At 36.5% G+C, this 14,373-nt stretch overlaps 1 protein-coding gene across 2 annotated transcripts; it reads right to left on the reverse strand.

Moving 5' to 3' along the window:
* Positions 1–2,261: 2,261 nt before the first annotated feature.
* On the reverse strand, positions 2,262–12,179 carry LOC579552 (aqualysin-1). Of its 2 annotated transcripts, none has more exons than XM_011676830.2 (10): positions 12,098–12,179; positions 10,996–11,108; positions 9,828–9,950; positions 9,011–9,137; positions 7,874–7,983; positions 7,309–7,447; positions 5,109–5,293; positions 3,982–4,153; positions 3,302–3,407; positions 2,262–2,837 (listed from the first exon to the last, which is right to left on the reverse strand). In XM_011676830.2, exons 2-10 carry the CDS (start codon positions 11,101–11,103, stop codon positions 2,834–2,836), a joined length of 1,074 nt encoding a protein of 357 aa, XP_011675132.2. In that variant the 5' UTR covers positions 11,104–11,108; positions 12,098–12,179; the 3' UTR covers positions 2,262–2,833. The 2 variants fall into 2 exon arrangements, with proteins under 2 accessions (XP_011675132.2, XP_030838489.1); XM_030982629.1 differs by having other exon boundaries at positions 3,298–3,407.
* Between the last annotated feature and the right edge of the window lie 2,194 nt (positions 12,180–14,373).

Consider the following 14,373-nt stretch of genomic DNA (forward strand, 5'->3'; position numbering starts at 1 on the left):
TTCAGAGTAAAACCAGAGGTAGAGGTAGGGTGGAGGAAGGGTATATAGAGGTAGGATGGAGGGGTGGTAGAGGTAGGGTGGAGGGGTTGTAGAAGTAGGGCGGAGGGGTGGTAGAGGTAGGGTGGAAGGGGTTGAAGAGGTGGGGTAGTGGGTTGGTAGAGGTATAGGTGGAGGGATGGTCGAGGTAGGGTGGATGTATAGTCGAGGTAGGATGGAGGGGTGGTAGAGGTAGGGTGGAGGGGTGGTGGAGGTAGGGTGGTATTAGAGGTAGGGATGTAGTAGATGTAGGGTGGTAGGAGAGGTAGGATCAAATGAGAGATAAGGGTGGAGACGTGGTAGAGAAGTGGTAGAGGTAGGGTGGATGGAGGAGATGAAGGTTGGAGGGGTGGTAGAGGTAGCATGGAGGGAGAAGATGAAGGTTGGAGGGGTGGTAGAGGTAAGGTGGACGTATAATAGAGGTTGGCGGAGGGGTGGTAGAAATAGGGTGGAGGGGAAGTGGAAATAGGGTGGAGGGGATGTAGAGGTAGGGTGGAGGGATAGTAAAGGTAGGGTGAGGTAGGGTGGAAGTAGAGGTAGGGTGGTGGCAGAGATAGGTTGGTAGTAGAGATATGTCCATGATTCTACCAATATACCAGTTCGTAATGAACACATGGTACGAGTTCAAATGATCTTAAGTATCCACAGACATTCGGGAGATGGCGCTTTTTGTATTTGAGAATAATCGCTGCCAATGTGATAGCCGTGCTTTATGATTCCCCCTTTAAAAAAAGAATATTTTCACTTGTGTAGGTACCATGCATGTCATATAATTCACTTTTGATTACGTAATTTTCATGACCTCCGAGTCTATATGTTGTAGATTGTAGGCTATCATCAAAATAACTGCATACAAACATACACAACAGGCCCCGCGAAACATTTTAAAAATTGTGGGGGGGGGGGAGCTAATGTATTTACCATCAGGTAAGTTCAAGTTCATCTTATTCAAAACCACACAAAACATGATATAATCTTTCACCTAAAAAAGAGACTGGCAATATACATTAATCAACATAATTATACTAACTTGATTACATCATAAAATGAATGGTTTTAGAACCCCTTTAGAAGCTAAGCTTGTGAGCGGGGCCCTTTATAGTCAACAAAATACATTCATTAACAATATTATGACAAGGTGAACAAAAAGAATATAACGTAATACAAGGGATGGAAGTATTAAGCTATAGAATAATAGAACACACACACACGCATCCTTTCTCTCTCTCTCTCTCTCTCTCTCTCTCTCTCTCTCTCTCTTTCTTGCTCTCTCTCTCCCTCTCTCTCTTTACCCCTCCCTCTCATTTTCCCTCTCTTCCTTTCTCGCCCATACATACATACATATTAATATTTATATAGTGCTTTACATAAACATGCTCAAAGCGCTTTACATTCAATTCAATTCAATTTATTCATGTTTCCAACAAAACATTAAAAATCAATTATAAGCATTTAAAACAAATGTAAGAAATGCATTTTGGAAACAGAGGGGTCCACTAAAAAGCAATGATTGTACAAGTGTGAACACTGTAAATGTGTTGTAGAAAGCTGTGTAAAGTAAAATCAAAAAAAGTTGTGTAAAACATGAACCACGCCTGGTTCTTACAGTACACAACCTCGCTCACATCACACACAACTCCACACAACGCCTTGTCAAAAAAAAAAAAACAATTGCAAAGAATACTAATAAGTTTTGAGATTTTCCTCAACTGAACCGACTGAGGAGCAGGAACAAATGCTTAATGGGAGACTATTCCAAATAGTGGGACCAGGAAAAAATATATTTTGTCGACCCTTCATCGAATTGATGCGGGGGATTTGCAGAAGAAGAGGATCTGACCTTGGGCGTAATGAATATCTTGATTGCTGGATGGGACAAAACAGACTAGAAATATAGGATGGGATAAGGTTATACATGGATTTATAATCAAATAGTCCAACTTTATACATTATTCTCTTGTGCATACTCTATCTCTCTCTCTCTCTCTCTCTCTCTGTCTCTCTCATTCTCACATTCTCCTTCCTTTTATCCAAAATATCTTTCTAACTCTCCAGTACTATATTAGATTACTGGAAAATATTAGAGAGGAGCACCCCTCTAGCAAATTCCTTGTTTTCATCTTGTATTTTCTATAATTATGTCAATCCATAGTACAGATCTATTCTATATGGCTGTACACAACCCTTAATGTTCCACATGAAAAGAAAAAAAATACAAGCTTTAATCAAGAGAGATGAGGTCTCATCAATAGTTTAATCGTTAAAGAAATAACATGGCGCTAGACGAAGCCAAGAGTATAGAACAAACTCGGAATCATCGCGAAGCTTGGTTTTAACAATAAACAATATAACATAACAATATATAAATAAATAACAACATTACAATAAACTGACAATAAAATTGCTAGTCGGATAAAATAAGATATTTATCGAAAATTATAGATCCTCAAGATACACTGCTGAAATCCTAAACACTTTGTTTCTTTATTATTCCTGTAGACATACAATTTGAATAACAGGCCTTTATCCGTACCCAGAAGATTTCCTAGTCATCATAGTTTTTCATTTTGGCTAGGTAAAATACGTAAGTAATTTTAACCAATCAATTTATGGAAAAACTATTATCAACAATACAGTCGGGGGGAAATGTGATTATATTATTGTTAGTCGTTATTTTTATCACTTAAAAATTTGATATGAAGTGGATTGTGTCATTGAATCTGATTGGGATAAAATGTCTGTATTTTTGTATTTCAGTGATTTCTTTTTTTGGTCAGCGTTAGAGGAGCCTGTTCCATCACCTGAAATATAAAAAACAGAATATACTTTTTATTAATAATAGTGGTAGTGTAAACAAACATTGAGTTTATATGAGGATATTCCAATCATATTGATTTCATGATCCTTATGAATCACGCATTGATCAAAATTGCAGGGAATTGTTTAACTCTGAATTGCAAAACATTACTCATAATTTCACCAATGCGAGTTCACAAAATAACTTTAAATATTTATATATATATATATATATATAAAAGATCAAAGATCAAAAATATTATGTGTTGTTAAGTACGGCAAACCATGATGTTCGTCATACCTAGCAACGAATAATGCATGCAATTCGCATTCCGACTATGGAAACACGATTATCTTATCAGGTGAGTGGAATTATTAGTATTATACGATGAATAATATAAAAAAAATACGCATTAGATTTGTTAACATTACACAAATTATCTACTGTATAATTCTATTACCAACCTACACATAGAGAAGCTTGTTAGGGCATGCCGAGGACAGCCAGCCCAGCTTGTCTTTGTTGCTGTACGCTAACAAGTTGTCAGTGTTCTTGGCGTAGAGGGCGATAGCACCTGTAATCAGAGCCATTGATGAGCATTGGTTAGTTTGAAAAGTTTGCAAACAGAACCCATAGTCAATCGTTATGGATAATAATCATGATCATAAGTTTGTATAAACAGCAACAAAGGTGACTTCACGTTTTACATATCATCTTTATTGTGCAAAAAGAAAAGGGAAACACAATATAACTCTAGGTTACGTGTTTTTAAAAAACCGTGTACAGGACAATATACTACATTGGAACATGAAATATACATAAAAAGTAATTTAAATAAAATTGGAACGCAATGAACAATAATGATGAGGATGATGACAATGATGATAATAACATTGTTTATAATATTGATGATAGTAATGATAATGTTAATGATAGTAATAAAAATAATACCAACAAAAACAATTTTTAAATGAGAATTTATCAAGCTGTTGATTACGGGGAGATGGTGCAGTCGTCTCATTTTCTCGTGCGTTTCCCTTCTCTCTTTCCCTTTTATTTTTTTTACACCAGTCGATTTTTTTTTTCGAAGGGGAAGGGGAGGGGGCACGTGTCCCCGAACCCCATATTTCTTTGCCTCTGACACTTACCGGCAACATGCGGGCAGGCCATGGATGTTCCGCTCTTTTGTGTGATTTCATAGTCAGTACGGTAACCCAGCGAGTCTATGTATAACCCAGGGGCGTAGATGTCTAGGCAGGGGCCCCAGTTGGAGAACTCAGCACGCAAATCTTTCCAGTCAGACGCCCCTACGGTGATGGCCTGTTACGCAGATCATTAAATATACTTCCGTTTTTACTTAAATTAAATTAATGAAAGAATACATGAGACTGATATGCAGTGTGTATCCAAAAGAATTGTACCCAACTTTGGTAGCTTCTCATTACAAGCGCCTTTTGGATGGTGATGTTAAAGGTCGGTCCCCAGACGTAAATAATCATATCTGATTGATATTTTTTTTCTTTTTTTCTTTTCTTGTAATTGTTTTTTAAAATTGATTCCAAACAATACAAATAAATGTTAGAAATGAAATACAGTTGTTTTTCCTTGACATGAATTCAAAACATTTTCATTACATAAATTGTAAAATTGATGAAGAAAAAAAATGAAATCAGTTGTAATACAAAATAAGTAACCCCATCCAACCAAAGACACTACTAATAGGATAGGCATTCTATAGCGTCGTCTATCTAGAAATTCTATTTCGAGGCGCACTTATTATTACCCTGGCTTTAGCCTAGCTGCCATTACAGCGCTCTAGCATTTAAAAGGAATTATTTCCTTGTACTTGTAATTCCTGCACAAAGATTAAATTAGCTAAATTTTGACCATTATTACAAGAAGCGGGTTATTGTTGTGTACTAAAACTCGTGTCCTTTCCAGCCCAATTTTATGTATGTTATTACCAAAGAAAAAGAAAGACAATCAGCCACTCAATAGTGTCTGACAGTGAAGTCTGGAAAGTAAACGGGTTTACTTGCATTACGTTAACGTTTACATTTCACAGATATGAAATACTTGACATATAATGCAAAGTTCTACAGAATTTGATGTTTTCTGCAAAAAAGGAAACACTACCTCATCAACTCAGCTCTCAATTGACATAAAAAAAAAGAGGATCATGGGGGACCAATGGTCACCGATTAGGCATTGTTTTCTACATAGAGGGAGCAAGTAGCTACAGGTAGTACAGTGGGCCTTTAAGAGCTAAACTTACAGAGGGGGCAGCCGCAGGAGAATGATCGCAGGCATTTTCATTCTCATTACCAGCCGCTACGGCAGCGGGAACTCCTGATTTGACCAACTCTTCGACGGACTCGTCCATTGATCTTGATTTCCCGCCACCAATAGACATCGATGCTACGGAATATCTGTTAGCGTATTCTATCGTGTAATCTACAGCTGTTGATAAAATGATAATAATTATTATTATTGTAGTAGAAGTAGTCATTGTAGTAGTAGTAGTAGTAGCAGTAGTAGTAGTAGTAGTAGTAGTAGTAGTAGTAGTAGTAGTAGTAGAAGTAGGATTATAGTAGTAGTAGTAGTAGTAGTTGTAGTATAGAAGTAGTAGTAGTAGTAGTAGTAGTAGTAGTAGTAGTAGTAGTAGTAGTAGTAGTAGTAGTATCAGTAGTAGTAGAGGTAGTAGTAGTAGTAGTAGTAGTAGTAGTAGTAGTAGTAGTAGTAGTAGTAGTAGTAGTACTAGTAGTAGTTGTAGTAGTAGATGCGGTAAATCATCAATAATTCATAGAGAAGGTTGAGTTTGGGCTAAGGAGAACAATTAATTTGTGAGGTTTGTTTACATTCTGTTTATGTTAGTGTGGAGAATTAAAGTAACATCCCATTAAAAGGATGGCTCTTCATATGCCTTCATATTCGAAATACATAAGTAGCAAATTAATGTTGTAGAGCTTGCTTTCAAGCCATATGTTTGTGTATTGGTATTTCCATGGGCACTTGTCTGTGTAAAGTGCGTGTGACTTTTATCAAGACCGGGCCAAATATTTTCTATTTTCTTACAATGTATAATATGTTATGTGTATACTTGTTAAAGGTTCTAAGTCCCATTTGCAGGCCAAAAAAATGAAAAGGTTAAATTCCAACGGCATTTGAAAGACAATACTAATTCAGAACTTCCCTCAAAACGAAAGGGCTTGAAAATGTCTTTTAGAGGTAGAATAACGACCATTAGTTGTCGAATCGACTTAAGTAATTGCAATCACTTAATTAATAGTCTGGCTTTCAGACCATTTTACCGAATGGTCGTACGTTTTGTGCTGCACCAAGATTCAATCAGTTTAATTTTGGCCATTACAAGTAGTGGGTTATTGATGTAGACAATTGCTCAAGTACCTGTTAAAGCTCATTTTATGTATGTTATTACCTAAGAAAAAAACGTCAGTCAGTCACTCAATAGTGTCTTACAGTGAAGTCTAGAAGTTAAACGTGTTTCCTTGCATAATTTGAATACTAGGAAACTGTTATTGTTAAAATTTCACAGATGGGACATACATGACATATTCATAATTCCTATAAAGTTCTACATAATTTGATGTTGGCTGCAAAAGGGACATATTCTTTAAGGGGTCATTTTTAGTAAGCCAACTAGTGCTTTTCTTGATCCCGCCACTATTATTAATATGTATACGGTATTGATTTGTAAATAGTTTTTAAAGTAAAAATTAAATTGATTTGAATTGAATTGAAATGAATTTCGTAACATTTAATGATTCCAGGACCTCAATGCATACCCTAATTTATTCAAGAACGAGCTTTTCCTATCGCTTCTACAACGTTTCTTTCACATTGCAATTACATGGCCAGAACTCAACGTTAGCGTTAACATGATTGCATATACTTTCGAGAAATCATCTCAAGGACATGTTCTTCAGTACACTATTTTTGTTTCGGGGGGGGGGGGGGCCTCAATTTTGTGTCACTTGATATTTTGGTCTCAAACAGAAATAAACGAGAATCTGAGGACATCTAAACAGTTAGTAATCAAATCTTTTGACTCCGTTTTGAAACCCTGATATGCACACCAAACGAAATTATTAATGCTTGTGTTGACATTGATCAAAATAGCGTTCGTATAAACAGGAGAAATATCATTCATCAAGAAAGTCCTGCTCATTGGCGACAAATCTAGACGATACACGAAGAAAGAGGAGAGGCGATGGCTCGGTGGTAAAGCAATGGTCTCGCAACCGGGAGGTTCCGGGTTCGTTCCTAAGTCGATGTGATAGTGCCCTTTGGTATGGTATATCTCCTCATTACCAAGAACGTCGGAGAGGGCTTTAGGCCGTCGGTTCCCTGGTTGCTTACCTACAAGCTTACAAATGTTTTCATAGCAGTCAGGAAAACCATCAAACCATCAGACCATCAATTATTTTAAGTCGGCCTTAAAAATGTTATATTACCCTTGATGATCCAGCTGGTGGTCGCATAACCGTTGCAGTCGAAGACCTTAACACTATAGATAGTGACCTCTGAAGCAACTCCGTAGTTCTTAGCGCCGACTGTTCCAGCACAATGGGTTCCATGCCCGTAGCAGTCATACTAGTGTTAACAAAAAAAGAAGACGTTAACGTAGAAATATCAGGTTGAAATTTAGTCACTGCTGGGCTCACCCACTTTACAGTTGCCATACAATTGTATACTCGTGCTAGTAATAAAGCTACGTTTATCATCAATCGACCTCACTTTATTTTGTAAAATGTACAGCAAAATGGCTGACATTTAATTGTTAATATTACTAATAATAATTGAGTATAAGATAGACTTAGAACACTATAATTAAAGACTTCGTTGAGACGTGTACAGGTGGAACAATATTCGCCCAATGGGATTCCACAAGTTATGATCATAACTTGAAAAAGACCTTTATAAATGACTTGTTTCATCTATAAACGTGTTCTTAGTCTATTGTATAAATATATACATATATATATATATATATATATATGAAGTAAGAAGCAAACTCACGTCATATTTGTCAGCAAAATTTGCAACCTGGTAGGCACGCCCCTCGAATTCGTTGTGGCTCTCTCTGATACCTGAGTCGAGTACCCAGACTGTGTACCCTTTGCCAGTAGCTTTGATAGAAACAAACAAAATTAACATGCGACTAATTTGTGCGCTGACAGGTGGCGTAGATTGCCTGATGTATAATTGCTTCAGCGACTGATGCTGTCTTTGACGCACCCGGTGAGGGCGACACTGTACTAAATATACTATTATTATTATTATAATTATTGTTGTCATTATTATCAATATCATCAAATTATACAATTTTATATCATTATTGCTTTTATTATCATTATCATTATCGGCGTTGTGGCGTGCGCCTGTAATCCAGTGAACAGTGGAAGTTACAAACTGATTCAACCGAGGACGCAGGTTCGAAACTGAGTCACGTCTTTCGGATGGTGACGTTTAAAGGTCGGTCCCCAGACGTAAATAATCATATCTGATTGACACACGTCTGTAAAAACACAATACACACACACACACACACACACACACACACACACACTATGATTATTAATATTAAAACTACCATTTATAGTTCTATTGGTAATATTACTCCCATTATCATTGTTGTTATGTTTTTTTGCTGTTCAGTCAGAGAGCACGATTTGTCTACAGACAGGCACAGACGTCGTATACACATCATGGACATGATCAATCCTTCATAAAAACTCGCTAACCATTTTCTTGTATTTATTTAAATCTTTCACTAATTTACGCCGTTTTCAAAATTATCAACATTTGGTGAGGTGCTTATTTACTCTCCTATCTCTTATCTCTAGGTTCCAAAAGTCAAGTGTTTCTTATTTTAGGTGTCGTTTGGTATTGAATAAAACGTAATATATTAGGTTTTAAAGGGTTTACAGCCGGTCTGCACCCTCTCCCTTTATTCCACCACTGTTTTCCTTTACCAAAGGAGATGTTGTGATGTAGTGGATACGTCGCGGCAGTAATGTCCTTTGGCAAGGCATTAATCTACATTAGCCTCACTCGACCCAGGTGAGGTAATTACAGTCAATTTGGATTCGAAGACAAAGAGATTACCGGGTCACGGATATTACCGCTAGACCAAACCCACGCCTTTTTATTTACCGAAGGGGTTATATCGGCCGTCGAGTGGAAGATTGGTTTGGTCGATACGGTCTAGCCCCCACGTGACCCCCTGAGGGCGGTAGATACCCTCTTGTTCAACATACTCAACGGCAGGGAGGTTGCGGACCTGTGGAATAAAGCAAAATCCAATATTTACTGAGTAGGCATAACTTTTAATAAGCATAAACCCTTAAATTTGAAAGTTTTCGAAAGGTCTATACATCAGCTTTTCCTCCTCAAAGTGCCAGCAAAGCCTTAATCAGAGTGTTCTGGATCAAAATATAACAAAATAAAAATTCACTAAAAGGTGACACTAAGGTGTCATAAGGCATGCTGCGGCATTCTGAAGACAATTGAATTATGGAGGCGAATATTATGACATACAAAACGACGATACGCATTCATTGTTTGATATAAATGCATAGAATTTGGAGGCATCTACGACGTTTCCAATACATTGCTTCTTTTCAATACATCCCTTTCAATTAGTGCACCTTCAGATTGCCTTCCGTTTCCAATATTTCGCAGAGTAGATGAGAAAATACGATTAAAAAGAAACATTAAATAAGGTCCCAGCGCTTACTATTCAAAATATATTTTCAAAGTCACTTGATCACATGTCAACATGTCATCCAATTTCATTCAATGATCGAACAGTTGGTAATGATTTTAGATGTCATTCGAATGACCCCCCCCCCCCCGTCTTGAATCTTAGAATGCGTAAAACTGTAATAAATATAATTATTATCATGCTAATAGATAGAGATTAGTAAGGTTCAACTCAGAACTAGGTAAATTGAGTTAAAAACTAACTTACAATGTCAAGTACATTATCGGCGAGTTCGGCGGCAAATCCATTTAGAGCGCGACGAAACTTGTAACCAATTTTTCCGCCGAAGAGACTTACAGTAGTGGTCATTTCATCAACGTTGATTCCATTCTGTTATGGTGGTTATATAAGAGCACGTGATTATACTTATACTTACACAGTTACAATTGACATAAATTATTCACTAATTTTTTTTAAACGTATACATGATTATCTCTAGAAACCCTGGGCCTATATTCATAAAAGCTTACTGAACGTAGTTGGCAACTAGTAAGCTTTTTAACTGTCAAGTATGCACTAGTATGTTTTCATAAACCTTATGTTTTGGTTTGAAAGTAGGCCTTATTCATAAATGTTCCCCAGTTGTCGACTAAATATACTTCAGTTGTGAACTACATCAAAATGGTATCTATAAAACTAGGATTAATTGGCAACTAAATTTCTTCCTAAATTGAGAGTTAGTTGGCAACTCATCACCTTATCACCGACTATCAAAGGGGCAACAGTGGTCAGAAATTATAAAATCGGAAGAGATTTGTCTCGAAAAGGGAAGAGGAAGTATATTTCAAGACAGGAGATTACCCACAGACAACCATAATGTAGTGATGCAGAATAGCTTAGTGCCATATTATTTTAATATCCATATATCTGGCGTATTTATTAATCTTTTTGTACAAAATGTAATTTATTTTACAGCCACATTGAAAATCTTTATCTTCAAACGTGGCCATTATCATACAATCTTTTGCACTGTGTGTTGATTCACTGGCACATATTTTGCAAGGGATCTTCACATCAAGAGTCCCGGTAGAATGTTATGCATGGTCAGGCGCGTACGCAGAGGGGAGGGGGGGGGGGCTACCCCCTTCAATTTTGTTTATATGTGTATATTGGAGCAACCCCCCCTTGGTTTTCTTTCTTTTTTTAATAAAGCAAATAAAAAAATAAAAAAAATAATGCCAATGGCTAAAAAAGGTGACCTTACCCCCCCCCCCCCAAAAAAAAAAAAACACGAAACAAAATGTCAAATTTTCTAATTTCGAGACCCCCCCCCCCCCCCCCAAAAAAAAAAAAAAAAAAAAAAAAAAATTACCCCGCCCTCCCCCCCCCCCCCACCCCCATGTTAGAGTAAAAGTAAGGTTAAGAATAGATATACCTTTAGCTTTATGATGTACTTTCCCGGGACGGGCTCGCTGTTTTCTAAAAGAGGCGCCAGGTCAGCAGCGGCCGCAGCCACCAAGAGAAGAGAGATGATAGCACGCATCGTGACTGAAAATGGTAAAATATAAAAGATGTAGACATTATAATAATGATAATAATAATAATAATATTTAATTTTTATACAGCGCTTAGTACAAATGTCTCTAAGCGCTTTACAAATGTGCTATTACCCCGGTCATTGGATTCAGTGCTTGCCCACACACGCTGTGTACACAATCTCCACTCCCTGGGGAGCATTCCAGCTGGGCGTTACTTGACGCTCACAAGCTATTTGACCAACAATGACGGCCGCATCCTACCGGGTACCCATTTGACACCTGGGTGGAGAGTAGCAAGTGCAGGTTAATATCTTGCCAAAGGATATTAGTGCCGTGTCGGGATTCGAACCCTCGACCTTCGCACCTCTAGTCAAGCGCCTTAAACCACTCGACCACGAGTACCTAGTACATTTGTATAGCGCTTACAACTAGGTTTCTAAGCGCTTGACATTGTAATTATTATAACCCCGGTCATTGGATTCAACTGCTAATCCGCACATGCTAGTGCACACGCTCCGCTCCCTAAGGAGTATTCTCGCCAGGCGCCATTATACACATGCCAATCCAACCACATCAACGTTCTCATCCTAGACCGGGTACCCTCTACACATTGGTTTTCATACCAGACCATTATAAACAATTGACAAATTACAGTACATCTTTATCACTTTTTTTAATTTTTTTATTTTATGGATCCATCTTTTATCATAATCCACCAGATTTTGACGGTGTACTCCATTACAGCCTTCTCATTTTTCTATGTGTATATTTTACATAATATATGTGATAATTGAAAGATGAAGAATAATGAAATCAGCACTGATCTTGTAAAGACTAAACTCATTTAACGATGAATGAATTAAATGAGACTATGAACAACTTACATGATTCTTGGGCTAGGAAGATTTCACTGAGAAAGCTTCGGTGGTTCTTTAGAGTAAAGATCTTATAGACAACCGATCTATCTGAATCAGTAAAATAATAACTTGAACAACTTACCAGGTTATAAGCCTTGAACGAGTGATAGTCTCAAAGCTTCAGTAGTTCTTTAGATTGATGATGTAGTAGAAAACTAACTAGATCTGCTGATTGGCTGGGTGATACAAGTATTATTTTAAGATGCTTTATAGGAACAGGTGTATCATTCCCGTGGCGTACGTGTAGTACATGGGGTGCAAAGGTGAGGCACTGACTTGCAATGCAACGTAAGCAATATCTTTTATTGCTTTTGTCTCTTGTCTCTGTCAATAATTTTGTTAGGAGTTTAATAATTGTATGAAGAGGTACTACATCTTATTGTGGGCGGGGTTGGGGGTAGCGCAAAAGTCCAAGTCGTCCCCGTACCTAAAACAGGAGCACCAAATAAATAACAAAGATTATGATGATGATGATGATGATAATAATAGTAGTTATAATAACAACAACAATAATGATAAAAGTAACAATAATGATGATAATGGTCATCCGCATGATAATAGTAATTCCCTTCTATCGTAGTACATATTGCATGATGATAGCGGTTAATATCCACTTATCATTGGCGTTAAATGAAGCAGATAAATACCAAAAAAAGTTCAATGTTTAATTTTCGGAACAATTTTATGAACGTAAGCAGGTTCCTTCTTCAAGGAGGTTATACCAAAAAAGAAAAAAAGAAACTGTTTATCAATTGCAGTATAATCCTCTTAAAAAAAATATTTGTCATATATAAATATATATAAATGTGTGTGTGTGTGTGTGTGTGTGTGTGTACACGTATGTAAAGATGGGTCGTTGTAAGAGCGTGTTTGTCTGTATCTGTGTATAGGTATTGCCTATTACATATTATTACATATTAGATAATTATTTTATTTCACTGATTTTAATGAATTTTCTTTGCCACTATAAAAAGAAAAAAAGCGCCAAATGTTCTTTCTATAATATTATGTACAAAATACCTTGATCGTACACTTCCATTTTGTAAGGCATACTGATAAAGGTGTTTAAAGAAGTCGTTGAAGAGAAGTGCTTCCGCATAATCATAGTTTCGTCTGTTCATGGTCAAAAGGGCTAAACTATGGAGTTATACAAACATACAGTATGATCTGCTTACAGCTGTGAGACAAGGTGAAAATAAAATTTGCATGAAAGAGAGGACGAATGGAAGTATTTACCAATTATAATGATCTTTTATTATACATGTAAAACAAAGGGGATATAGACAGGTACAAGTAATACGAATTAGTCTGAGACAATGTTACAATGTACTAGGAAATCAACCTTTCCCAATGTCCTTTAGATAGTTCTTTTCAAAATACAATCACGCGAAGATATTGATTCGTGTACCTAGTTTTCCTTGAACAAATACACCAGGGGCTCTCTCTGTGTAACATATCAAGTTATTTCGAAAATAATTAAATATCATATCAGAGGCATCTTGAGAATAGACAGGTGGCCTTGTTTGATGGTTAAAGTTGAGGTCAGAGGTCGTTGTTATTGCACATGGGCCAGACATCTTTGAAGATAATGTTGAGTTCTCCTAGGTGCAGTATAAATTGTGAGTTTTTATATAATTCTTTAAGCTTATTTTCTTGTCGGTTTGGAAGAATATTAGAATTGAAATGTCCCCTGAATGGATTGCTTTGCAAATTCCCTCATATGAAATATGACGAATAATGAAAAAATAGACAGAAATGTCAAAAAAGGATAAAATATTTGTGCGTGTCGTGCATCTAGTGTCGTGCATCTGCTAGAATAAGCCAATTTTGTTACAATTTTGACGGTTACAAATCGTTATCGTATATACCAGTTTTACTACATAATTAACATTTCCTTTTAAATTAATGAATAAGTTAATAATTTTAGGGCTGCAAATATATCAAGCATAATGTTTAAGATCTAGTCGTCCTGCAGCATGTTTATCTAATTAATATTAATTATACATTAAACATTTATTTCTTACCTTGATTTCTTACCTTTTGTATATAATTTCATGTATTGAATTGGAAAAATGTATCAAATTCAATTCAATTCAATCAAGGATTATCAAAACATGACTGGCAGTCATAAACACACGCACAGCATGGTAAACGGACAAATTCAATGTGATTTGTGGTGGTGCAATATCAATAATATGCAATGAAGAGTTTGGTACGAATTAGGGTGTCAAAACTGTATAAGTTTAGATTTGCATTTGAATTTGAATTTTGAATTTTGTTAAACACATTTATCCAGCCTGAGGATAACCATATCTATTTAGTATAAATAGTGTTTCTGCACACGCTCACACACACGCA

The sequence above is a fragment of the Strongylocentrotus purpuratus genome, unplaced genomic scaffold, assembly GCF_000002235.5.
Source record: "Strongylocentrotus purpuratus isolate Spur 01 unplaced genomic scaffold, Spur_5.0 spur5_scaffold_12, whole genome shotgun sequence".
NCBI classification, from domain to species: Eukaryota; Metazoa; Echinodermata; class Echinoidea; order Camarodonta; family Strongylocentrotidae; genus Strongylocentrotus; species Strongylocentrotus purpuratus.

What these genes read in the sequence shown, in the direction of transcription:
- LOC579552 (XM_011676830.2), bottom strand. Translation starts at nt 11,103, where the DNA reads ATGCGTGCTATCATCTCTCTTCTCTTGGTGGCTGCGGCCGCTGCTGAC. An exon ending in CTCCTGCGGCTGCCCCCTCT is followed by an intron (nt 4,154 to 5,108) that starts GTAAGTTTAGCT and finishes TCTGCGTAACAG; the next exon opens with GCCATCACCGTAGGGGCGTC. An exon ending in GGCCTGCCCGCATGTTGCCG is followed by an intron (nt 3,408 to 3,981) that starts GTAAGTGTCAGA and finishes CTCTGATTACAG; the next exon opens with GTGCTATCGCCCTCTACGCC.